This window comes from Erinaceus europaeus, chromosome 5, assembly GCF_950295315.1.
Source record: "Erinaceus europaeus chromosome 5, mEriEur2.1, whole genome shotgun sequence".
NCBI lineage: Eukaryota > Metazoa > Chordata > Mammalia > Eulipotyphla > Erinaceidae > Erinaceus > Erinaceus europaeus.
The window spans coordinates 128,272,060-128,299,426 of NC_080166.1; the positions used below are offsets into that span (position 1 = coordinate 128,272,060).

The 27,367-nt window shown below is 44.1% G+C and overlaps 1 protein-coding gene across 15 annotated transcripts in view; it reads right to left on the reverse strand.

The window, feature by feature from the left end:
- Positions 1–1,981: 1,981 nt before the first annotated feature.
- The window catches only part of DOCK9 (dedicator of cytokinesis 9), a 324,795-nt gene continuing 299,409 nt past the window's right edge, over positions 1,982–27,367 (reverse strand). For all 15 annotated transcript variants that reach the window (XM_060191793.1, XM_007521919.3, XM_060191796.1 and 12 more), the window contains 5 exons: positions 20,613–20,823; positions 11,712–11,902; positions 7,039–7,139; positions 5,524–5,662; positions 1,982–3,274 (listed from right to left, as the gene is read on the reverse strand). In XM_060191793.1, the coding sequence (XP_060047776.1) occupies positions 3,152–3,274; positions 5,524–5,662; positions 7,039–7,139; positions 11,712–11,902; positions 20,613–20,823 (765 nt within the window). In that variant the 3' untranslated portion in view covers positions 1,982–3,151. The remainder of the gene's footprint in view (positions 3,275–5,523; positions 5,663–7,038; positions 7,140–11,711; positions 11,903–20,612; positions 20,824–27,367) is intronic.

A 27,367-nucleotide genomic window follows, 5' to 3' on the forward strand; every position in this document is an offset into this window, starting at 1 on the left:
TGAAGTGTATATATTTTTTTATATTTATTTTCCCTTTTCGTTGCCCTTGTTGTTTTCTATTGTTGTAGTAGTTATTATTGTCGTTGATGTCGTCATTGTTAGCTAGGAGAGAGAAATGGACAGAGGAGGAGAAGACAGAGAGGGGGAAAGACAGATAGACACCTGCAGACCTGCTTCACCACCTGTGAAGCGACTCCCCTGCAGGTAGGGAGCCGGGGGCTTGAACCCGGAATGCCGGTCCTTGCGCTTTGCGCCACATGTGCTTACCCCGCTGCAATACTGCCCAACTCCCTAGATGAAGTGTATATTTTAAAGACTCTAAAACCACTTGTAGCATGTAGGTGTTCAGGATGTGCGTAGTTTTACACTTTCTTCCACAAACAGGTTATGTGAAGACAGTCTGCAAGACTCATCAAGTAGGAAGACTGGTTGTCACCTCTGCTTGTGGAGAGACTTCTCTTCCTTTCGTCTCAGGAACCAGCTGCAGCTGAGTGACAGTCACCTGACTCACTGGGTACACAGGACAGGGCCAGTGCCTGCTCTCTGAGCTGTCACTTCGCTAGACCAGGGTTCAGGGATAACTGGGCATTGGACTGTGGGCACATGTGGATGGTGTTGCATGGCTAGGGGACCAACCACTCTGTCCCAGGGCAGTCACACAAGCAGGTGCGTGTGTGTGTTTGCAAGCAGGAGTGTGTGTATGTGCGCGCGCGTGTACACGCGCATGTGTCTCTGACAAAGATGGCAGTCCATGCATCAAAGAGGTAGGATTAATGAGGTGTCCACACTTATTTGGGGATTATGGGTAGAACTGAGAGCCAGACCATGGGGTCTGTCCTGCCTTCTGGGAGAGCTGATCCTGCATCCTGCCTCTGAAAAGCTGTGCCCTGGAAACGTACACAAAGGTTGGCACACTGATGCCATGACTCCTTATGCACCCAACCTCAGCTTCACAAATTGCCAACATTTCCTCAGTTTCATTTCATCTATCCATTTTCTTTCCTCCCCACCTTCCTTAGGTAGTTTATTATTTAAAAAAGATTTATTTGGGGGCTGGGAGGTGGTGCACCTGGTAAAGCGCACACATTACCATGCACGAGGACCCGAGTTCAAGCGCCTGCTTCCCACCTGCAGGTAAGAGGCTTCACAAGCGGTGGAGCAGGGAGCAGGTGGTGTCTGTCTGTCTCTTTCCCTATCACCCCCCACTCTGTCTCTATCCAATAATAAACATTTTAAAACATAAAAGACATTTTTTTCCCCTTTAGGTCTTGGGTTTGCTGAGATCTTATTTATTTACCAGAGCACTGCACAGCTCTGGCTTATGGTGGTGCAAGGGATTGAACCTGCGACTTTGGAGCCTCAGACATGAGAGCATAACCATTATACTACTTACCCTTGCCCAAAAGATTTATTTCTATGTTACTGAGAGAGGCGTACGAGGCACCAGGGATTGAACTTAGGACCTTATGCAGGCAAGTTACCTCCCTGGTTGCACTGCAAATACACACACACACACACATACACACACACACACACACACACACACACACATTCTTAAGATAGAGGCAGAGAAAGCAGGGAAGGAGAGAGGGAGGGAGACAGAGAAAGAGAGCACACAGCACCAAAGCTTCCTTCAATGCTTTGAAGTGGGGGCTGGGCTCAAACCTGGGAGGTGCACATGGCGAAGCAGTGCACTAAGTGGGCCGTGCACTAAGTGGGCCGTGCACTAAGTGGGCCGTGCACTAAGTGGGCCGTGCACTAAGTGGGCCGTGCACTAAGTGGGCCGCGCGCCAGGTGGGCCGTGCACCAAGTGGGCCGTGCACCAAGTGGGCCGTGCACCAAGTGAGCTGTTTTCCTGGCTCCTGCACTACAAATATTTCAAAGCACTGTTTGTGTGCCATGTTATTCCACACCCAGTTACTTTAATGTTCTGCCCCTTTTAGGGTTATCAGACAATAAATACCCAATATTTACTACCAAAAAAGCATCAATGTTATTTTTAATACAGATGTGGTACAGAATATTTAATTACAGCAGGGTAGAGATTCTAGTTAAATAAAATTAAAAACCTTTATTTTTCCCAAATATAAAATTACTAAGTGAATGTCTCAAAAGAAAATAGGACATGGTGAAAGCTTTAACTGACACCACTCTTCACCACAGATTTATGATTTACCAATTACATACTCCACCACTTTGGCAAAAGGACAGAACTTTAAACCCGGTTTATAAACCTAAGACAGCAACAAAGACTGTGTACATCTCCATAGTGTATGTCTGCTTATATACAAGAACAAGACAGTAAAGTCAAGTGTACTGCTTCTACTAAGTACAGCACAAACTGGTCACAACTGAACATAATGCAGAAGCTGATGTGAAGAGTATTAAAATGTAGAAATGGATTCCATGTATGTACAAGGTGCTGAGACTGTATTAACAAACCGTATGTACATAACAATATACTGCACTAGTTTAAAAGTTTTAGCATAGTTGTTTATTAATACAGGCCTTTGGTTCTAAACTGCTTGACTAGTTTTAAGCTCACGTGGTTTCTTAATCTTCCATCGTCTTTAAATGCAAGTACATGAGTATAAAAGCACTAAGCTTCCTGGTTCACTGGTACAAAAATTACAATGGTCAGTCCCTTAGGTCATCAAAAACTAGTCACAAAAATAGTTCTTGTATTCAACCTGAATGTGCCACAGGGGGAAAAAAATATTTTCAAGATTTTCCAGCTTAGCTTCGAGGCAAATGGCTCTCCCAGCCTCAACTTCAGTGCTACTGTCCCTTGCTATGTACATCCCAGAACACTTGCTCTCTCTAGGTCACTTATTTTAATACTACTCTGTAAGGAAGAATCAAATTTAATTCAGTCTTAGAGTCCACCACACACCTCTGTTAAGACATCATGAAAACTGTGAATATTGCCAGTAAGATTTAGAAAACTATGCGCCCTCTCATGACTCCTCTTAGAAATGACATAGTTCTGTGCTTCCTTTCTCTCCTGCTGCTCCCCGTGCCGCCTCCTTGCGCTCGGTCTTCCCGCTGTTGTGCTTGTGTCTTGCATGAGCCCAGTGATTGGCTTGGGAAATCATCCTGAGTTTGCACATGGCGAAAGCAAGCTCCCCTGCATGGGGTCTGTGACGTGAAGTCACACAACTGAGGACGAGCTGGTCATCCCGTGAACCGTCGTGCTTGTTGGAGTCCCGCTGATGGCATTGAAGATGTGAAGGGAGTTGGGGAGCACGTTCGTCTTCTCCTCCAGGGGGTAGATCTTGAGGCACAGAAACACAACATTACCCAAGTGTTACGCATGGGACAAATATTTCCCCAAATGGCCCATTTCATAACCTGTGCCACGTATCATTCAGTGGGCAGTGATGGTTGGCTCAGGCTGCTGGCCACTGGTGGTTGTGTCAGCTCATCTAGTCAGTGACATTTTCCTTAATGAGATTATAAGGAGAAAGCCAAGAACAGGGTTTTTGTTTCCCAGTCAGTGAATGGAGAGCTGTCTAGACTCACCAAATTAGAAAGGAATTTTAAGTCTATCTTGTCCATATTTGATGGGCATACGACCTGGCCTTGTGCCTTGGGAGTCTTCTAAAGCAAACCAGGGGCATCTGTGTTTCTCTACTGGCTCCTTCTCTTGAGGGTCTTACAGATTTCCATTCTGGGAGTGGGGAGGGGAAGGAACGAGACAGTAGCTGCCCCTGTGACTCTGAGCAAGTATAACTTCACAGTAATGCAGGGAAGATTTCTAAGTGTAAGTCTTGATTTCCAGACATGGAATCTCAAAGAACATATATGTTTAGAGGCTCCTCTGGAAAGAGAAGACAATAATAAAAGCAAATCTATCCTTATCACAATCCTTTCTGCTTACAGGACCAAAGGGGTTCGGTCTTCATGCTTGTTGAGGTAATGGGACGTTTCAGTAGTTAGAGCACACCATTACAGGTCACACCACCTGGAAGTTAAATTTTCAGCTCGTAATTTCTGCTGGCACCCACTGATCAAGCTTTCCATTCTGTAGGAATCTGGAGGCCCCATGGAAAAGACCTTGAGCTTTTTCCAAAGACTTGTTCCCCTGAATTTCTCCTTTTCTGTTCAGTGGTCCACACATGCATTCTCTTTAGTAAGTCCAACTTCCCTACGTTTCTAAATGCCCAGAAGAGTACTGCCTTCTGCACATGCACATTCTGACGTGGTGCCGCTGTCTGCGGTCGCCTGATCTCAGAATAATGTTATGTGAGCCAGTTTGTCAATTTCAGAAAAGTGAAGCTTAAAAAAGTGACATTACCATCCCATCTGGACAAGTCAGCGTGGAGGAGGGGAAAAAAGAAGGCAAGTTAAAGCTGAGTCACTCCAGCAAGCTTCCTGCAACGTCAAGTTACTCAGCAAATACCGCACGACATGTTAACAGACACACAGCCACAGCAACCATTTGACAATACTTTTAAGACAATAATGGAGGGAACAGACAAGAGTTGTTATGTGCAAGATTTTGACACTAAAAAGACTTGCAGTGTGAATTCACAAGGACTCATTATGACTGATGGAGAGTGGAGGGACCATTTACATGGTCCCCTAGACAACCATCCCCTCTGGTAACCACTGAGCCTACCTACTCAGTCCTACTGAAAGGAGATTATAGATGCTACCAGTGTAATCAGGACAGGTACCCATAATGACACGAGATAGAGAAATGGTCGTGAATAAATGCACTGGGGAACCCAGGTCAGCTACAAATAGTAAACATTTGGTCATCAGGGTTATTGCTGAGGCACTGTGCCTGCATGACTCCACAGTTCCTGATTTTTTTTAAGCTAGAGGGTGATCGAGTGGGAGAGACAGAGAGAAACAGAGACACAACTGCGTTGTTTTACCACTTGCTCTAGAAGATTCTCTTGTACAGGTGCTCCCATGTGATTCAGAGGCTAGAGCCTGGGTTCTCTAGCATCATAAAGTATGTGCTCTACCAGGGGAGCTACCCCCTGGCCCCACAGCTCTATGATTTGTTTTATTTATTTACTTATTCTTTGATATATATATATATATATACATATACATATACATATACATATATATATATATATATATATATATATATATATATATATATAGACAGACATTACTTGCAACAGATAAATCCTCACATCAACTAATAAGCTCTGTTCTTTCCAAGGATAGGATAAAGAAAATGCTGTGAAGGGTGTCCCTGTGTGTGCTCATTTCTTTGTTTGACTGAGGTGATGGGATGTCAAGTTTAGGAACAGTGTCACCTCTTCAGAGCAATGCAGGGGAGGTGGCATTCCATCAGTCATGATCCTTTGGTCATCTTAGCTGCCCCCCATGAAAAGCCTGTGGCCCCACAGCAGCAGTGAAGCATGCAATGATAATCTTCAGACAACAAAACTCCAGGAGGATGTCAGAGGGCTTACAAGCCCAGAAGGTACCGGAGAGCCCACCAGTGCATGCTCCCTAAGAGCGAGGAGTCTGAACTGTTTGAGACAGCTGGCTCTTTACCTGCTCACGCATGATTTCGGAAAGCTCTTTTGCCATTTCCCTGTAGTTGGCCTTCATCTCCTCCTGATACTCGAGCTGGTCTTCTTTAATCAGACGTTCATTGACCACTAAGGCCTGACCGCAAGCCTCCACAAATTGCCTGTGATGGTGTGGGAGAGGGAAGCAAAGCCAGGGAGAGGACAAGAAAAATGCATCCAACTGGTAGTACACTATTTCCTTTACTTTTATTTTCAGTAAGCAAGTCATTTAATATTCTGTAAGAGGTAACAAAATATGTAGAACAAAAGTTTCACTTTTCTAAACTAATGTTACAAACTCATTATCTCATACATATGTCAGCTATCGAGAATAATACATATTTGAATAAATTTATCTATATCATATACTGCTCTCTATAGTTGGTCATTAATCAGCTGTGAAAGTCAAACTAAGTAGCCCTGCATCTTTTAAAAGAAAGAAAAGTAAGAAGTTTATTAGAGTTGGAGAAACTCAGCAGGACTGCCAACTGAAGGAAGGAGATAACTGTGTGTCATGTGCACAAGTGCTCTCTTGTCATTTTTTTATAGCTACCTGGATTATCACCAGGGCTTGGTGCCAGCACTATGGATTCGCCACTCCTGGCAGTCATTTTCCTTTCCTTTCCTTCCCCCTCTTCTGTATTATTTGATAGGACAGGGAGAAATTGAGAGGAAGAGGAGAAGATGATAGGGGGAGTGAGATAAAGACACAAACAAACTTGCTTCACCAAACTTCCCCTCTGCATGTGGGTAACAAAGGTTTGAACCTGGGTTCTTGGAAATGGTAATGTATAAATTCAACCAGGTGCACCACCACATTGATTCTTTTTTTTAAAAATCTTTTTTATTTGTTTATTTTCCCTTTTGTTGCCCTTGTTGTTTAACATTGTTGTAATTATTGATGTCGTTATTGTTGGATAGGATAGAGAGAAGTGGAGAGAAGAGGGGAAGACAGAGAGGGGGAGAGAAAGATAGACACCTGCAGACCTGCTTCACCACTTGTGGGGAGCCAAGGCCTTGAACCAGGATCCTTATGCCAGTCTTTGCGCTTTGTGCCACGTGCGCTTAACCCGCTGCGCCAATGCCTGACTCCCTCACCTTGATTCTTAAATCAGTGCTGCCCCAAGCATAAAACTGGAAGTGAGCAGGGACAGATAGCATAATGGTTGTGAAAAGAGATTCTCATGCATGAGGCTCTAAAGTCCTAGGTGTAACCCCCTCTCCCTGCACTATCATAAGCCAGAGCAAAACAAACAAATAACAACAAACTGGAAGTGGTTCAAAAGCAATAATAAAAACCAGGCCTCTGCGGCACTATGAATGGGAATGATGGACCAGGGAGCCTCTACTGTCCCAGCCCTGAGTATTCCTAAGGAAATAACTACTCCCGGAGGGTCTAGAGGACTGAGATCAGTTGAAGGTCAGGGTGTTTCCTTCTTGAATGAGCATGGAACTAACCAGTACATAAAGAGAAAAGGATATTTTCAGTGTGTTTTACCTGAAAACTTCTTTAAGCAACTTGACTTTGTTGTCAGCATATCTTTTTGTGCTTGAATCGTCTAGGAAAGCCCGGGCATATGCTAGTGGGCCGGCATTGACCTGAATAAAGAACAAAGTTTACATTTCCTTCTTCTTCTTTTTAATATTTATTTATTCTCGTTTGTTGCCCTTGTTGATTTTTATTGTTGTCGTCGTTGTTGGATAGGACAGAGAGAAATGGAGAGAGGAGGGGAAGACAGAGAGGGGGAGAGAAAGACAGACACCTGCAGACCTGCCTCACCGCCTGTGAAGCGACTCCCCTGCAGGTGGGGAGCCGGGGATTGAACTGGGATCCTTACTCCGGTCCTTGCGCTTTGTGCCATGTGCGCTTAACCGGCTGCACCACTGCATGACTCCCTAAAGTTTACATTTTCTTCTGGTGGTGATGACCACCGAAGTCAGAGGAGCTTCAACTGGCTTGTGCTGAAATGCTATTTGAGTGACTTAGTCAGGAGCCCTAACCTCCAGGAACTTACCAACCCAAAGAAGAAACTGTGAAAAAGAGCTTAGGCTGTGCCATTTGATTCTGTCATCTCAGCTGTCTCCAAGGAACATATCATGATGTGTTTGCCTAGAACACTGCTCAGCTCTGCTTATGGTGGTGCTGGGTATTAACCTGGGCTTCAGAGGCCAGGCACAGAGGTCTTTTGCAAAACCATTACTCTATCTCCTCCCAGGCATGAGGTCTTATCTTACACAGGGAGAAGCAATGCAGGAAAGTTTAAGGACTCGTTCAAGGTCATACAGCCCCAAATCAAAACACCTGAGTTCAAGCCCAGGTCTTCAATTTGGTATTTGACCTGTGAGATGCTAAGTTAAGAGGACAATCCAGTAGGTCAGTGGAAAACTGACAAAGCACTCATGCCAGTTTTTAAAACACTAATAGGGGGCTGGGTGGTGGCGTACCTGGTTGAGTGCACGTTACAATGCTCAAGGACCCAGGTTCAAGCCCCCAGTTCCCACCTGCAGGGGGAAAGCTTCACAAGTGGTGAAGCAGTGCTGCAGGTGTCTGTCTTCCTCACTATCACCACCTTCCCATTTCAATTTCTAGCTGTCTCTATCCAATAAATAAATAAAGGCAATAAAAAAATGAAAGAAAAACACTAATAGTCACAGCCAGGTCTGAGATGGTACAGTGGTAGAAAGATGAGTTTGCAAGCACGATGTCCTGAGTTCAATTTCTTAACATTGCGTATGTCAGAGTAGTGCTCTGGTTCTTACTCTCCCTTCCCATGTCTCCTCATGAAGAAAAATAAAAATTGAAAAAAGTTAAAAACAAACAAACAAAAAAGTGCCAAGAGTTCACTCTGCTGAATTTGTGTTCAAATGAATTGACTGCACTCAAATGAAATAACTATCTGGCATGCACTAGCAGGCCAGAGATGGGGACATTCAACAACATGGTGAGTGAAACAGAGTCCTGTTTCTCTCCATTAGCTAAGAGGAGCTCTCTGAAGTTGGGCAAATCAGGAACAAGGGGTGTGGAGAGGTTAAGGACCTGGGAACAGGAAGGATCGCAGATTGTATCTGAGGTAGCTGGAGAAAGGACCAGATCATGTGGTTGCCATATAATTTTTCTTGGAAAATGTGGTGGGCTTGACAGCTAAGTAAGCAGGGAGGGGCATCTGTTGTGTTTAACCTTTGGCAAAGGGCAGGGGCTATGGTTCTGACCCTTAGTGCACAGGACATCTAGTCATAGAAGTGAGCTGCAAAGGGAGGAGATAGGGAGTCACAGTGGTGCCCTGAGCAGGAGCAGCTAGTGAGCCTTCTGTGATGACATGGTGAGTCATCACATGGGGTATGTCTGGGGAGCTATACTAATAATCTGAAGATTATCTTGGATAATAATTGATGATCCATACTACCATAATGTCAACATGACTTCCTTGGGCAGACAACTTCACCAATGTGTCCTAGAAGCCCACCTCCCCAGAACCCTGCCCCACTAGGGAAAGATAGAGACAGACTGGGAGTACGGATAGGCCTGTCAATGCCCATGTCCAGCAGAGAAGCAATTCCAGAAGCCAGATCTCCAATTTCTGCCCCCACCCCCCCATAGAGATCTCTGGTCTATACTCCCAAAGGGATAAAGAATAGGGACCCTTCCAGTGGAACAGATGGGATATGGCACTTTGGTGGTGGGAATTATATGGACTTGTACCCCTCTTATCCCACGATCTTGTCAACCATTATTAAATCACTAATAATAATAAAAAGAAGTTGAAAAATAAGAAAGCAAACTTGGACTGGGTTTGGTGTATTGCACCAAAGTGAAGAACTCTAGGGTATTCAGGTCCTGAAACATGATGGCAGAGGAGGACCTAGACTGGGGTGGGGGGGTGCTAGAGTGTTATGTAGAAAATTGAGAAATGTTACACATGTGCCAACTACTATATTTTACTATTGACTGTAAATCATTAACTCCCAATAAAGAAAAAAATGACTGATGATCCAAAACTGATATGATATGTGCAAAGAGTAAACTTGAGGACACTTCATAAGATGTAATATACCAAGATCCTGGAGCACACAGTCACCAAGTCTCCTTGATGGCTCTGTCCTATAACAAACACATCATCTCCAGTGAGGTTCTGGAGGAAAGCCTTACAGAAACACATATACACACACACACACACACACACACACACACTTAGTTCCTGCTGTCTCCAACTCTGTTGCTACCTTGGTAAGCACATACATGTGTAAACTTAATCTCATTTCATCATGGAATCTCTGCTTTTGAAGATGACTGGTCAAACCCAAGACAGTGCATTTGGTCCTTTAGAGAGACTCTCTCAATAAATAAATCTTAAAATGCAAATCAGGAAACCCCCTAAATCTATGTTAAAACCTACACGTAACTTTCATAAACATGTGTTTTTCAATAAAGAACTGGCTATGTCAGGAGCAGGTTAGGAGACCCTGGATAAGGCTAGGAGACCCTAAGGGAAGTAACTGTAGTATGCAAATGAGACACCCTGGAAGGACTCGTAGCAGAGGAGCTGGAATGACCAACAACAGAAGGGGCCATGCTACTCCTATTTAAACCCACCAATAGTCCATTAGGGGACTTGGTCCCGGTAAGCTGGCCTGCTGTCTGTGGTGTCCTGTGCATCTGCTTTCATCCCTACATGTAAAGTTCATCTTGCCTGACTCATGGGGTCCCACTGATTCTTCATGGTGACTACTGTGATGGCCCAGCCCACTGGGACTTTCCTGAGAGCTGGCACATCCCACTTCCCCTGCATTTGTGTATGCACACACATACACGTGAAGTACATATGTGCACGTAAAACATGGACTAATATACATATATATATATATATACTAATATACATATACACTAAAAAATATCAGTGAGGTAGGGGTGGAGGAAACTGCATAGAAGTTTATGCAACAGATTTTCATGCCTGAAAGACTGGAGTTCCCAGGCTCAATCCTTGGCACCATAAGTCAGAGTTGGGCAGGGCAGGGCAGTGCAGTGGTTAAAAATAAATAAATAAAATAATAAAGCGACAACCATGCTGGCTACTAGGGGGACATGATGTGTATGCATCACAACCAAACTTCTAGGAAACCATATTAGCAGGAAGCCTTTTTCTACAAACCTATGACTAAGATGCAATATACACAGTGAATTTTCACTAAACCTATTTGTACAACTGGTACCTGGCTCAAAGATGAACACATTATGTAGGTATTTATATGAGAGGAAAAAAAAACTCTTAACCCCTCTTGGCTGCCACATTTTATAATAGGTGCCCGTCTGCTGGTATACAAAGGAATGCTAAACAAAGAAGGAAACAGACTTAACAACAACAGAGTTCTTACAGAGGACACAAACCAGTTCTACTGGTTGTTGGGAAAACAGATTCATCGGACTATATTCTATTCAAAAGAACATCTTTCTGTCTAAAAATATTAATAAGAGGAGGGTCCAGGCAGTGGTTCACCTGGTTAAGTGCACACATTTCAGTGCACAAGGACCTGGGTTCAAGCTCCCAGTTCCTACTTGTAGGGGGAAAGCTTTATGAGTGGTGAAGCAGGGCTGCAGATGTCTCTCTGTCTCTTTCCCTCTCTAGCTCCCCCTCCCCTCTCAATTTCTCTCTCTATCCAATAATAAATAAATAAATAAATTAAAAAATATTAATAAGAAGAGCGAAACTTGGGCTGGTGAGACAGCTCACTTGGGAGGCATCTACTCAGCTAAGCACCTGACCTACACCTGAGCCCTTGGGACAACTTGTGAGTGTATCACTGGGCTGTCGGAAAAGGCATTGACATATTTTTGCATAGAAAACCAGAAAAATGTTACATGACTTTTCAGACAACCCAATACAACTCTAAAGGAAGCTTTGGTATTTCTTCCTCTTTGTCTAAAAACACAAACTCAGAGCAGTAAGGCGTCAGTAATGACCTCCACCCTACTCCCCCCCACCCCGTAAATTTTTTTCAGATACAACCAGCTAAGACTGGGTGCCGAGGTCTGAGAATGCCAGTAGGCGGAGTTGGCAAGACCCCCTGAGGATACTATCTCCTCTGGTGATCATGAGAATTGCACCAAACCACCTGAAGCCAAAGGAACGTTGTGTTGTTGTCCCGGGTTTGCCGTGCGGGCAGGGCGAGACTCACCTGAACGCTCACACTGCCCTGGAGTTTGAGCTGCAGCTTGATCATGTCCACTTCAGCCGAGGAGCAGAGCTGCCGGAGTTCAGCCACCTTCTTACTCATCTCATCAATGGCCACTTCAATGGGGTTCAGGTCGGTGTGGTGCTGGTACATGACTGGGATTCGCTTCTTCACGTAAGGGAAGCAGTGTATTGCTGTGGGGGAAGTGCCTAGAGTTACCCCACAGCCCGCACTGCTTTTAATAACACAGAGTGATTCTTAGGCCCGCTTTACAGAGGAGGAATCCAAAGCCTGCCTGTCATATGCCAGCATTCGTGGAACATTGTCAGATTCAATCCCCAGCACTCCCATAAGCCAGAGCTGAGCAGTGCTCTGATCTTGGTCTCTCTCTCTCTCTCTGTATCTCTCTCATTAATAAATACAAATATTTTATTAAAAAAAAGAAAAAGAGGAAGTTGGGTGGTAGCGCAGCAGGTTAAGCGCAGGTGGCGCAAAGCACAAAGACCGGCGTAAGGATCCCAGTTCGAGCCCCTGGCTCCCCACCTGCAGGGGAGTCGCTTCACAAGCGGTGAAGCAGGTCTGCAGGTGTCTGTCTTTCTCTCCCCCTCTCTTTCTTCCCTCCTCTCTCCATTTCTCTCTGTCCTATCCAGCAATAATAACTACAAGAGTAAAACAACAAAGGCAACAAAAGGGAATAAATAAAGAAAAATTTTTTTAAAAAAAAGAAAAATAGTTCCATGAAAACATTCTTGAAATATCCATTTTTCTCCATTGAATAACACCAAATCACAAGTTTACATTTGTAGAAATCAGAGAAGTCAAGAAAAGCAAGTGAAAAGATTTCCAGGCATTTTATGAGCTAGAAATTCACAAACTATGTAGAACTATATTATTGATAAAGGGCCTTTGAGATTTAGATGATTGTTAACATATATATTTAAATCCAACAACATCGTTTTCATGCATATGAAGCCTGAAGCTATCAACACCAAAGAGCTGAAGACCAAGGTCCCCTGCGTCTTATTTCTCTTGTTTTCTTTGGTGACACAATTTTTAGCTGTCGCACTGTGGTGCATATAGTGTCTTCGGACTAAAGGTTTCTCTGAGAGTATGACAAGAGAAATGACGAAGCTGCCTATCAGCCAGTGAGCTGGGAAAGGAGGACTCCAACCCAAGGAACCCCGATGTGGACATTCTGTGCTTGCTGGGGTCTGTGTGGGTAAGGAGTCTGTGGGAAGGTCACTATGAGTCGAACAGCCATCCACACACATGCCCTAGAGTCATCACGCTGCTCTTAAAATTTCTGTTCAGGAACATCATTTCAGAGTGGAAAACCAACTACAAGGGTGATGTGTAAAGTGTGGATGGATTCTACCAGCTCTGGTGTCTGAGTCCCGACCACTACCTCTGGTGATGCGTGCTAGCTGGAGGCTTAGGGAAATAAAGGAGAGGTGTGAGGACATGGCTCAAGGAAAAGAAAATACAGTCTGGGGTCCCGGAGGTGGCACGCTAGAGATGGCATTAACCTCTCACGCAGGAGGTCCCAAGTTTAGTCCTCAGCAACACATGTACTAGAGTCACGTCTGGTTCTTTCTCTCTCTCTCTTTCTGCCTATATTCCCCATTAATAAATAAAATCTTTAAAAAATAGTAAGATACAGCCCGCGTGAGCTTGCTATGCCAAGTGGCCTGGCATCATCACGGGCAGCACGCATCACACGCTGCCTCCAGTCTGGCCTCATCTCTCCCTCCCTCAGGCTCACTCAGCTCCTACCACACAGCTGCCCTGTGCCCAGCTGTCCTCTCCTGGATGCTGGCTTTGGCCCCAACAGTTTCTTCCACGCCCTCACCTACTGCTAATGTGGATTTAGGTATCACTGTCTCTTTTACTTTTTACAGTAAATTTTTATTTATTTATTAGATAGAGACAGAGGGAAACTGGGAAGGGACAGAGAGGGAAGGAGACAAAGACACCTGTAGCCCTACTTTACCACTCGTGAAGCTTTCTCCCTGCAGGGAAGGACCAGGGTTTGACCAGGGTCCTTGCACACTGAAATGTGTTCGCTTGACCAGGTGCACCACTGCCTGGCCCCCAGATGGCACTGCCTTAATGAGGTGCAGCCAGTCAAACCACAACTCTCCCCTTCAACACGTTGCTTTTGCCCAGAACACGGTAATCGGCACAGGCATACTGCTCTAGTATGCTCAGTTATTTATTATCTGTCTCTTCCCTCTTCCTGCTGGAATGAAAGCTGCACGAATGAAAAAAAATTTTTTTTTTTTTTGCTATTACTCCAAGTTGAACACTGCTTGTGTTCAATACATTTTGTTCAGTTAATGAACTGCTCACGTAGTTAAACAAAAGAACACACTGAGCTGGGAGGTGGGTGAAGGGGTGATAATTGAGCAAGCCATCCATCTTGGTATTGCTAAGCCCCCCACGGGAGAAACTTGCAGCCATATAGGAGGGGGTGGAGAGAAGGAGGAGCAGGGGATGGCTGAGAAGGGTGGCTGACTGGATCCTGGTGGGAATGAACAGAAAGCGAAGGGAAGGAGTACTTCCAACCCCAGTGGGAGTCAGGGAATGACTTAGGAGTAGCGAGTGGGAAGAAAACGACTGACAGGTGTCTTGGAAAGAAGGAACAAGGAGGCAGCCGGGGATTAGCTCAAGAGGCAGAGCTCATTCTATAATACGCGAGTGGCCAGCTTTGCACTGGGCTCCATCCTGGCATGTGTACTTGTGAACACACACACACACACACACACACACACACACACACACACACACACACACACACACACTCACACACACACACACACACCCAGAGAGGCTCATGTCAGTTACTGACATGGAAGTGGGCCTGGAGGGTTTTCAAATGAACACACAATTGCAGTGAGCTGACTGCCCCATCCAGGAAAGTGAGCCTGCAGCAGGTTCACAGGGCCGGGGCACCAAAGGGCAGGGCTAAAGCAAGCAAAGGAAGAAGAACTGAAGTGATGAATAAAGTGAGTCTAGAGTCTCAAGTTCAAAGTCTTCAGGACACCTCCCTCCCTCCCCTGTGGGTCCTGAACTAAGGGTTGATGAGGGCTCCCCGTTTCTAGCAGCATGTTTACGGCGCCGCCTCTGGATCTTTCAGTTGTCTAGTAACTTCCTCTCTTTATGGCCTTCCAGGCTGAAACCGCACCCTTGCTTTTTCTCTCCTGTCGCACTTCGATCTCCTTAGACTCATCCTCAGCCTCAGGGGCCTGGGTGAGATCTCTGCAATGAAGAACACAGTCTTCCTCCTCCTGAGCACGATTTCTAAAATGCTTTAACACAGGATTGCCGGTATCACTCTCCCATCCAAGTACTAGCCAGACCTGGCCCTGCTTAGTTTCTGAGATCAGCGTTCAGGGCGGTATGGCTGTAGGCTTCACTCCCGCGCGTTACAGATGAGGAGAGTAAGACAGAGAGGTTAAGTGATCTATCTGCCCAAGGTCACCCAATGAGGCAGTGTGGTGGGTCTGCAAGGCCTGGGTTCTGTATACCTTCCCACAAGGAACAAGATGATGATGAGATCAGAACAGGCCCCTAAGAGAAGCCACTTAAGCATGTAGTTTCTCTTTAGCTAAAGGCAGTGAGGGCCCCAAAGACTCACAAAGAACTTAAAAAAAAAAATTTATTTATTTATTTATTCTCTTTTGTTGCCCTTGTTGATTTTTATTGTTGTAGTCGTTGTTGGATAGGACAGAGAGAAATGGAAAGAGGAGGGGAAGACAGAGAGGGGGAGAGAAAGATAGACACCTGCAGACCCGCTTTTCCCTGCAGGTGGGGAGCCGGGGGCTGGAACCAGGATCCTTACGCTGGTCCTTGTGCTTTGCGCTACCGCCCGACTCCCCACAAGGAACTTTTTATTTGTCTCTAAAGGGCCCAAACTACCCAAAGAAATTGAGACAGAAGACATCCACTGTAGGAAGCTGCTTACTGCCCAGGTTAACTCCACGACGGAGCTAGAGGTGGAGGACAGGGAGAAACTAACAAAATCTGTTACCATTTCTTTTTTTGTCCCACTGTCTTCTGCCTGGCCCAGCAAGCCTTCTGTTAGTTAGACGTCTGTTTCCTCTCCCCATGAATTTGCCCTCCTTCTCTCTGGCACATGCACTACATACACGAGGTCCAGGCTCAAATGAACCTCTTTCTATCTCCTCCTTCCCAGTCAATTTCTGTCTCTAACCAAAATAAATACGTATTTTAAACTTTTATATTTAAATATTTATTTCTTATATATTTGTGAGAGAGAGATGGAGAGATTCAGATCATCACTGGGACATTTGGTACCAAGGACAGAACTCATGACTCATGTCTGAGGGTTCAGTGCTCCTCCCTGTACTGGGTTTGCTTTCCTTCTCTGTAAAGTCCCAGACCTGTATGCTGTGATTTCTTCTTCTTCTTTTAAAAAATATTTTATTTATGTTGGATAGAGAAGGAAGGAAACTGAGAAGGAAGGGAGAAGGGAGAGAGAGAGAGAGAGATACTTGCAGCACTGGTTCACTGCTTGTGAAGCCTCCCTGCTGCAGGTGGGGTCTGGGGTCTTGAACCCAGGCCTTTGCGCACGGTAATGTGTGCACTCAACTAGGTGCGCTACCTCTCGGCCCCTGCTAGGCCTTCTCTTTAGTCCATGATAGCATATCTACCCTATTCTACTTGACACCCTTTGGAATCACAGTTGCAGAGACGTCCCCTCTGTCTACAGGCTTCTCTCCTGTTGATCTCTGGGACGGAAGCTGATAGCACCCCACAGCAGAGACGGCATGGTCCCCAGCATTCCAGCACGTGTGTCCACTTGAGAGCACTCCTCCTGGTCCGCTCTCTCCTGGGAGGCTCCAGCTCATTTCCTTTACCTCATTTAAGATATTTAAAACTGATAAAACAGTAAACCCTCAGATCTACAGAGATGCAGAGGTCACATAGGCTCCTAAGCTGAATATGGGCCCCAGATCCCATCAAATCGATGGGGTTTACAGTCAACAATAGTTATACCTCTTTCCCGTATTTGGGAGCTACTCTTTTCCCTGGTCCAGCTTTCTGGTCCTTTTTACAGCCATGACATCATCTCCCCAGACAATAACTAGGATTCACCTGCATATCAGATTCCAGGCTCAGGGGGAACCCCCCCCAAAAAAAAAAAAAAAAACAACAACTAGTATAGTCATGGGCCCTTTGGAATATAACTAAAATAGGCCTGCTAGCTATCTACAAAACAAAGACCCCCCCCCCCCAACTCTTCATATGAACTATTCCAGCTTTTAGGTTTATGATTAGTCAACAATTTGTTTGGCTTTATATGTTAGCTCTTTTTTTAGCTACCAAGGTTCCAGATGCTACCATGATGCCAACCAGACTTCCCTGAGCAGATCCCACCAATGTGTCCTGGAGCTCCGCTTCCCCAGAGCCCTGCCCCACTAGGGAAAGAGAGAGACAGGCTGGGACTATGGATCGACCTGGCAACGCCCATGTTCAGTGGGGAAGCAATTACAGAAGCCAGACCTTCCACCTTCTGCATCCCACAATGACCCTGGGTCCATGCTCCCAAAAGAATAAAGATTAGGGAAGCTATCAGAGGAGGGGATGGGATACAGAGTTCTGGTGGTGGGAACTGTGTGGAGTTTTTGTGTCTTCTTTTTTTTAAATTAATTTATTTAAAATTTTTTCAGTGTTTCTTTTTTATAAATAAAAATTTAAAAAAAAGTGTTATCTATAGACAAGTTGTCAACTCTACTAAAAAAAAAAAAAAAAAAAAAAAAACCAAACAAAAACAGTAACCCCTGAGGGGAAACATCCTGAGGTAACTATATTTATACATCAGGGCACTAAACTTCCAGGGAATAATCATAATAAAACATGACGAGTGTGACCTAGCAGTGAATTGGTTTCTTTAAATCAAGCCCAAGGAGCAGGTTACGTGCAGGGCTAGCTGACCAGCTGCTGGCTCCCTTGCCCCTCAGAGATTCACAATCAGCAGAGTGGGTGGGGCCCAAGAATTTGCATTTTTAACAGCTCCCAGGTGGTGCTGGGGCTGCAGATCTAGAGGCTGACCTTTGGTCAGCACTGACTTAAGAGCCTGACTCTTCAGAGCTAAACACTGAGGGCTGGTCCTCTCAGAAAAGGACCCACCTAGAAATGCAGCTTATCTTTCTATCTTGCTTCATAAGAAGAATTTGTGTGAGTAGAATAACAGACATTTGCATACGGTAGGGGCAACACTGTTATTGTAGTCTATTTTTATGTTAAAGATAAAGACACAGAAGGTAGAAAAAAGAGAGAGAAAGAGACAACAGAACTGAAGCTTCCTTCAGTGTGCTGAGGGCTGGGCCGCACACAAAACAAAGCAGCGCACTATCCAAGTGAGCTATTTCTTCAGCCCACGTCACCTTATTCCAAAAACAGGGCTAGGGCCTCTTTCATAATGAATGTAAATTTATTTTCAATTTAAACTTCTTTAAAATTTAACTTTTACTGAGGAAATGTTTCACAAGACAGTTATCTGCGGGGTAGTGTGTGTGTGTGTGTGTGTGTGTGTGTGAATTCACATTGTTTTACATCGGGGGTAAATTTAAATGTTCACCTCTGTTACCTCAAAGGAAAACTGCAACATTTTTTGCAATATGCTGTTCTGAGTTATCTTAGAATGTCCCTCCTTCTCCTTCTCCTTCTCCTTCTCCTTCTCCTTCTCCTTCTCCTTCTCCCTTTATAAGCACAACAGTGCTCAGTTCTGGCTTATGGCGGTGCCAGGGACTGAACCTGACCTGAGGCATGAAAGTCATTCTGTACGGTCATTCTGTACGGTCATTCTGTATGGTCATTCTGCTATTTCCCTGGCCCTGATCCATATTTATTTTTTGGTGACAGCTTTACTGAGAGCAGTCATGTGCACAGAGTTCATCAATTAAAAGTTTACAATTCAGGGGAACTGTGCATCTGGTTAAGCACACATCTTACAGTGAGCAAAGACCTGGGTTCAGAGCCCTAATCCTCACCTGCTGGGAGAAAGCTTCACAAGCTTCTCTCTCCTTCTCTATCTCCCCCTTCCACTTCAATTTTTCTCTGTCCACAATTAACAAATTCTTAAAAGAAGCTTACAGTTCAAAGCTGGGAGCTGAGCATCCACTCTTCTTACTAGTGTTTAGTCACGGCGCTCCGTGTTAGTGCCCAGCTGGGAATCTCAGTAACACAGAGTTTTACACAAGCAGAGGGCACTTCCCTGGCTGGGCTCAACTGTGGTCACTGGAAAATGTGCCTAAATATCAGATACACGCTCCTCTCTCCCCCACCTTCCAACAAGTGATTTTTGAGGGGCGCTGGGAATTGAACCCAGAACCTCATATATTCCATCTTTTTTTTTTTTAAAGGTTTATGATTTTTTAAAAAATTGCCACCAGGGTTATATCACTGAGACTAGGTGCCTACATGACTTCACCACTCTTTGCTGCCAATTATTTTTATTTCCTGTAGACAGGAGGAGAGATACCACAGTGCTGCTCCACTATGTGAGCCACCTACGGATTGTTTGTTTGTTTGTTTGTTTATTACCAGGGCACTGCACAGCTCTGGTTTATGGTGGTAAGGGAGACTGAACCTGGGATTTTAGAGTTTATGGCATGAAAATCTTTTGGATAACCATTATGCTATATCTCACCCACTTGATTGATTTTAATGAAAGACACACATACACACACACATACACACTACAGGGGAGAGAAACCAGAGCACTGCTCAGCAATGACTTGTGATGGTGGTGGTGGTGGTGGGTACAACCCCTGTGACATCAGGCATGCAAGCAAGTCCAGTGCACTACTGCTACATAATTCGCCCAATTCCCTGTTTTTCTTTTAAAGTCAAGAAGTGTTTTATTTTAGGGTAATCCCAACATGCGCTAATCCTAACTTCAGACAAATGGGTCAAGTTTCCCCAGAGAAGGTAAAACAAAACAAAACAAAAACAAAACAACAACATTTCTGAAAAAGCTTTGTCAGTGGCTAATAGCACCATGGGTCAATAAAGCCCCAACAGGTAAAGGAGAGTCTTGTGAAGGCAGCCCGCTCCCTGAAGCTGGAGGTAATCAAGCTGAGGTTGGCCATCTACTTCTAACACCGAGGAGGAGAAAAAGAAAGAGCGAGAGGGAAGAACCCAGTTTCATGGGATATTTATTCATCCAGCCTTAGGCCTCTGCATAGGTAGATGCTGGGACTTACGTGATGGACAGGACTCTCTGCATTGTGGAGAGTGTGTGTGTGGGGGGGTGGGGTGGGGGGGAAGCACTTGACTGAGGACCATGGTTCTAGAGAAGGTTCTTGTGGGAGTCAGAAGGGGTCTACAAGTCCCCTGGATTTGGGTGCAAATAAGGAACATAAGGGACCATTATTTTCATCAGATTTAAAAAAATGACTTTATATTGGATATAAATTTCTAGTCTAGAGCCCCCAGCTCCCCACCTGCAGGGCAGAATGCTTTACAAGCTGCGAAACAGGTCTGCAGGTGTCTTTCTCTCTTCCTCTGTCTTCCCTTCCTCTCTCAATTTCTCTCTGTCCTATCCAATATAATGGGGGGGAAAGGGCCACCAGGAGCAATGGATTCATAATGCTGGCACCAAGCAATAACCTTAGCGGCAATACATAAATAAATAAACAAACAAACAAACAAACAGACTTCTGGCCTGGCAGAAGGAGAAAATGTAAACAAGTAGATGGGAAAATTCATGAGCGTCCAAAGCAAGCACTGGGCAAAAGTTAAATTAAAATGGATAGATGAGGAAAAGTTAGCCTAGCTGCAAGGAACCCTTCTGATTCTAGTAGCTTCTGGATTCCTCCTCAAAAGCTCTTTAGCTCAGTGGAATTCTCAGAGAAAGGAGCCATCAGGGAGTCCTACCTGTCAGGATGGTTCTCCGTTTGCACTGCTCCTCCACCCCGCCCTGTCGCTTCCCGGTCTGAGTGAAGGGCATCTCAAACATGAAGCGGCGGATGTTATGGGATCTCTCAAACTCTGTTTTCCTCTCTTGCAACTCTTTTTCATCGAAGAATGGGGTCACATGAGTCACCTGGATGTAGGCATACTTGGAGTCCAGGTCCTTAGGATTGACCTTTAAGTGGATACATAAAATGGAACACTGGTGTTATCTGAGGGGCTTTCCAAGCCTGAGCTCTGTTTCTCTGCTTGCTGTTAGTACAAGTTTCAAAATTAAAAAAAAAAAAAAAATATATATATATATATATATAGTGCAATGAACACATAGTGCAATGAACACCCACATATCTGGCTCTTAGAACAATTAGCACTAGCTATATTTCAAATATACCTCCACACATATACATAAACATACACAAACACCTGGTTATACAATTTTTATTTCTTTTCAACAGTTTCAAAGTATGCACATACATTACACATTTCAGTCAGCATCGCCTAAGAATGAGGACATTACCCTTCACAAACAATAGGTTATCAGGCCTAAGAAAATTAACAAGAATTCCCTAACATTTAGAGTTTACGTGAAAATTTATCAAACTCCTTAGAAAGTTATTTATAACTACTTGTATTTAGAACATACTTTAACCAATGATTATAGTCTACATTTGTTATGCTTCTTTAGTCTTATTTAATCTAGAATATTAAAAAAATTTTTTTTCCATGACATTAGATTTTTTTTGAAGATAACATGTTTTTATTTTTGCTGAATAACTCTCTCTCAGTGTTTTCCAAACTATATTTTTATATACTTAACTTGGAAAAATACTTAGAGCTATAATGTTTAAGCCTCTGTCTATAGAGAGATTATATATAAATATGTATAGATGAATTAACTTAATATAGGTGCAGATTCATTTAACCATAGGTTCAGGCTCTGACTGACCAGCACATCAAGACATTTATCTGTTTGGCATTTTATTTATCTATGGACAATGGTGGGGGGAGGGAAGGAAGAACCAGAGTATCATTCTGGCACAGGTCACGCTGAGCATCACACCTGAGGCCTCAGTTTCCCAATCCAACGCATTCGTCACTGAGCTACCTACTAGGCTGGGTGTCAATGTTTTCAAACTAGTTTGCTAGAATCAGTGGTCTTCTAATTTCTATGGCATGACAGAAAATGAGACAAGCATTTTCTTGTTTCTATAAAAGCTACTTTGTTAGGGAGACAAATTAATTTTGCACATACTAGTTGCGCGGATGCTTCCACAGCAATAAAAAGAGAAGCAGGACAAATACCTGTGCAGACTATGTGTGACACTACACTGGAGCCGGCGCAGGCAAATGAATGAGAGCACAATGGTTTGACTGGCTGTCTCAACAAAGAGGCTTGGGTAGAATAGCATCTCTGTTGTGAGAAGTACCTTAAAGTTTGGAAGTTCAGAAACATACACACAGTCACAAAATTATTATTTCTGTTTTAGAAAAGATAATCTGGTCAATCATTATAGTTATATTTCAGTTTATTAGATACTTCATAGTTGTATTGAAGCTTATTATTTATTTTTTAGAGTTGATCTAACAGCAATGAAAATAAACTTTTCTTTTTTCTTCTTCTTCCTTTTTTTTTAACCAAGTACTGCTCAGCTCTGACTTATGATGGTGCTGGAGATTGGAGTTGAGATCTTGATGCCCCAGACCTAAAAGTCTGTTGTGCTACTGACAGTGTGATCACCCTGACCCAAAATGAGAAGAACATTCTTGTCTGTTTTTCACAGGTGTTCCCCTCACTCTATGTATTATCAAGAGAAGGGAAGAAGGACTGGTGTTGGGGAAGAGAACATTCAGTAGCTTTCAGCTGCAGCAGCAAAGGCTGTGTGAAAGGAGGAATAACGCAGTAAGGGGTATAATATAAACCTTCTAATACAACTTGACTCAAAGGTTTTGGTTTCAGAGAAAAAAAAAAATTGACCTTAGAAATTTGGTCTGGGAATGAAGTAAGCTTTACTAATGTTTCTGAACCAATGAGATATATCTACCCTTTCTTTGTGGCTGTCAGAATTACATTAGGACTGAAAAGGTTCGAAGGTGTCAATGGCAGAGAGGTTCTAATGAATTTCTAAAAGGCAGGCGTATAGAAGTATGCTAACCAACTTGGGAAGGCAGAAAGAGTTTAAGGCCAGACGCTAGGTGGGGCACACCTGTCAAGAGTGCACATGTCACCAGATGCAAGGACCAGGGTGAAAGCACCTGGGCTCGAGCCCCTGGTCCCCATGTGAAGGGGGTGGAAGCATCGTGAGCAGTAGAGTAATGCTGCAGGGTGGAAGCATCGTGAGCAGTAGAGTAATGCTGCAGGGTGGAAGCATCGTGAGCAGTAGAGTAATGCTGCAGGCTTCTCTTTCTTTCTCCTATTCTCTGCCCCTAGCAGGAGAAGGAGGGAGGGAGGGGGGAGAGAGACATGGGAAGAGAGAGAGAGGGAGAGAAAAGGCTTCCAGGAATAATGGATTCACTGCAATGGCACTGAATCCCAGTGATAAACCTGGTGGGAAAAATCTCATGGAGAAGGGTAACCAATGAATCTGTGCTCCCCTCAGAAGTCTGATGACTGCTACAGTCTGAATGACTGAGTCCTCCAAATTCAAAGGTTGAAATTCAGATTCCTCAAGTGATGACATTAAGGGGGAGCCCTCTTGAATAGGATTAGTGCCTTATCACAGGGCCCCATCCCCAGAATTCCCATGCTTGTTCTGCCTATGAAGAGACAAGGAGGTATCAGTCATATGAACCAGACACCAAATCTGCTGACATCTTGATCTTGGACTTTGTAGCTTCTAGAAACAGGAGGACCATATTTCTGTTGCTTATGAACCACCAGTCTACGGTACTTTGCTACAGCAGCTCAGATGGACTAATTCCCACAGAGGCCCCATGTTAGCATCAAGGTGACTGAGAAGTACAGTGAGGACAGCAGGATGGAGGGCTCAAAGTCTATTAGGGGTGGTGGAACCCCAAGTTTCCTTCTATAGGCCCCGCCCTAAAGAAGAGCAGAGGTTTTGTTTTGTTTTGTTTTGTTCTTGGAGTAGATAATCTGAAAGACATCTTAATGGATTCAACAATCTCAACAGAAACAGAGGCAGGATACAGAACAGATCACAGGTGTACAGGGCAAGGCTGCAGGCTGGAAGTGGGTCCTTCGTCTCTTGCATTCAGAACCCAGCAGTGAGATGTTTAACCCCCACTATGTCCCCTCCCACCACCTGCATGAGAGACTGCAAGATTCTCCAGTGAAAACAAAGGCCACCAAGGACATAGATTCCAGATACTGGGGACTGCCAAGGAAGGCAGTATGCTGGACTCAGAATCAGGCTCAGCTTGTCAAAGCTGGAAAATGCAAGCAACAGAGGCTTCACTTTGACCTGCCTTTCAGGAAGCAAAGGGATACCCAGCACTCTAGAGTAGGACAAATGAATACACAGGAAAAACACTCAGAAAGGCTAAACAAGGGACTTCATGAGATCTACTCATGCCTACAAATGTGCTCTCCAGTTAGCAGTTATTAGGTGTGTTCATGCAGTGTCAGAAAGTGTCTGAGCACTATGCTAAGCACTAGGAAAAGTATACCAAGAAACAGCACCTCACACCCTACTCTTACAGGATGTCCTAAATATCTACACTATATATATATATATATATATATATATATATGCTTTCAGATGCTAATTATTCTATGAAAGGATGCATATTTGAAATTATGAAGTTGGGGGTGATAGCATAATGGTCCTGCAAAGACTAATGCCTGAGGTTTTGAAGTCCTAGGCTCAATCCTCTGCACCACTGAAAGCCAGAGTTGTGCAGTGCTCTGGTAAAAAATAAATACAAAAATAACATTGTGGAGCAAAGATATGCTAAATGAAGGATATGTAGAAAGCACATAAAAATACTAAGAAAGCACAGCCAAAGAAACTATCACACAAGCAAAGAGACCCCTCACAGAATGGGAGAAGATCTTCACATGCCAGACATCAGACAAGAAGCTAATAACCAAATACACAAAGAGCTCAGAAAACTTAGCAACAAAAAAGCAAATGACCCCATCCAAAAATGGGCAGAGGATATGAACAGAACATTCAATACAGAAGAGATCCAAAAGGCTAACAAACACATGAAAAACTGCTCCAGGTTGCTGATTGTCAGAGAAATGCAAATAAAGACAACACTGAGATACCACCTCACCCCTGTGAGAATGGCATAATCAAAAAGGACAGCAGAAACAAACGCTGGAGAGGCTGTGGGGACAGAGAAACCCTTCTGTACTGCTGGTGGGAATGTAAATTGGTCCAGTCTCTGTGGAGAGCACTCTGGAGAACTCTCACAAGGCTAGACATGGACCTTCCAGATGATCTAGTAATCCCTCTCCTAGGGATATACTGCAAGGATTCCGTAATATCCAACCAAAAAGAAATGTGTACACCTATGTTCATAGCAGCACAATTTGTAATAGCTAAAACCTGGAAGCAATCCAGGTGCCCAACAACAGATGAGTGGCTGAGAAAGCTGTGGTATATATACACAATGGAATACTACGCAGCTATTAAGAACAATGAAACCACTTTCTCTGACCCATGTTGGATGGAGCTAGAAGGAATTATGTTAAGTGAGCTAAGTCAGAAAGATAAAGTTAAGTATGGGATGATCCCACTCATAAACAGAAGTTGAGAAAGAATAACAGAAAGGGAAACTCAAAGCAGGCTATGACTGAACTTGGAGTAGGGCACCAAAGTAAAAACCCTGGGTTGAGGGTGAGGGTGGATGTTCAGCTTCATGGGGGGGTGGTAGGAAGGGGAGGGGATGGGACACAGTCTTTTGGTGGTGGGAATGGTGTTTATGTACACTCCTATCAATTTGTAGTCATATAAATCACTAATTAATATGAGAGGGGAAAAATTGAATGTCTCAAACTTTTTAAATCACAGACTGAGTCTTTTTAGTACATAGGCTGAGTCTTTGATATGTTGACTCTCTTAAAAGCTTAGACCAGGGAGAAAAGAAGCAACCGGTGGCACAGCTATATACAAATGTCAATGGACATACATTATGGTGATGTTGTGTATGATACAGCAAATCCTAACAAAGGGATATTTCAAAGTTAACCCAATTGCCAAATAATGTGATTATAGCAATGACTATCTATTGTCTTCTTAAACCCTAATACAGCAGAAACCTCCCGCTTCCTCTATAGAGCCTATATTTTCCCCAGTCCTGGAACCTCTAGGGTGGGGCTCACTTTCCTGAATGCTTCTCTCAATTCATACCAAATGATATTGCATCTGCTGATCCCAACCTAATCAGTGCAATGAGTACCACCTTAGCATGCTTCACTTCAGACTGTGTCCACAGACTTCTGGCATGAAATGTACACCCTTCACCCTCATTACTCAGGTGAGACCTTTCCTTTCATAGGATTCTCTAATTCCATTCCAGGAGGCTCATTTCCTAACAAAGTCCCGAAACCTAGATATAGACCAGGTCCCATAAGATAGAGCATATGTTCACATGTATCCATAAATTAGGGCAAAATATATACCTGAAAGTAAAAATACACAATAGTCTGTAGTGAGTCAGTAGAAAGTTCATAATGAAACAGTATCTACTTAGACTTAGATACCCTCCTCACCTACTTCCTATTACAGTTCTCTTATTCACTCCAAAGCTAACCTCATCAAAGCAAGGACTGCAAAAGCTGAATAAGGGCAAGAGACTGGCATACTTTAACGATGACTCTTTAGTCACTATCAGGCCACCCCATCAGTTGGGGCCCTAATCGGGGAGTTCTGAGATTCCCAAACAGACATGATGGGCCTAGACCTCGAATAAATCCCTCTCTCCATTGCTACCAGTCATTTCTGTCAGGAACAACATAATAGACCCCTTTGTGGGCCCCCATAGGACCTTGCCCTCAACTTGGATCAACAATGGTAGAGAATGTTCCATCCTCCAAAGGAAGGCTGGACAATATACTCTATACTGCACCTGAGGAAGATGGGTCCAGATATTGGGGCAGCTTAGAATGTTCCTACTTATGACCACAGAATGTGAGCTCAGATCTACAGGGATGCAGAGATCACATAGGCTCCTAAGCTGAATATGGGCCCCAGATGCCATCAAATTGATGGGTTTACAATCAATAATATTTATGCACGTTTCCCATATTAGGGAGCTACTCTCTTCCCTGATCTAGCTTTCTGGTCCTTCTTCCAGCCATGACAATAATTAGGATCCATCTGCTTATCAGATTTCAGGCTCAGGGAAAAAACAAACAAACAAAAACTAGTATAGCCACAGCCCCTTTGGAATATAACTAAAATATGCCTACTAGCTATCTACAAAATGGAGACACCCCCATCCCCCAACACTTCGTCTGTACTGTTCCACCTTTAGGCCCATGATTGGTCAACAATTTCTTTGGTTTTGCATACTAACTCTCTTTTCAACCACCAGGTTCCAGATGCTAGCATGATGCCAACCAGACTTCCCTGGACAGACAACCCCAACAATGTCCTGGAGCTCCACTTCCCCAGAGCCCTTCCCCACTAGGGAAAGAGAGAGACAGGCTGGGAGTATGGATCGACCTGTCAACACCCATGTTCAGTGGGGAAGCAATTACAGAAGCCAGACCTTCCACCTTCTGCACCCCATAATGACCATAATGTCCATAC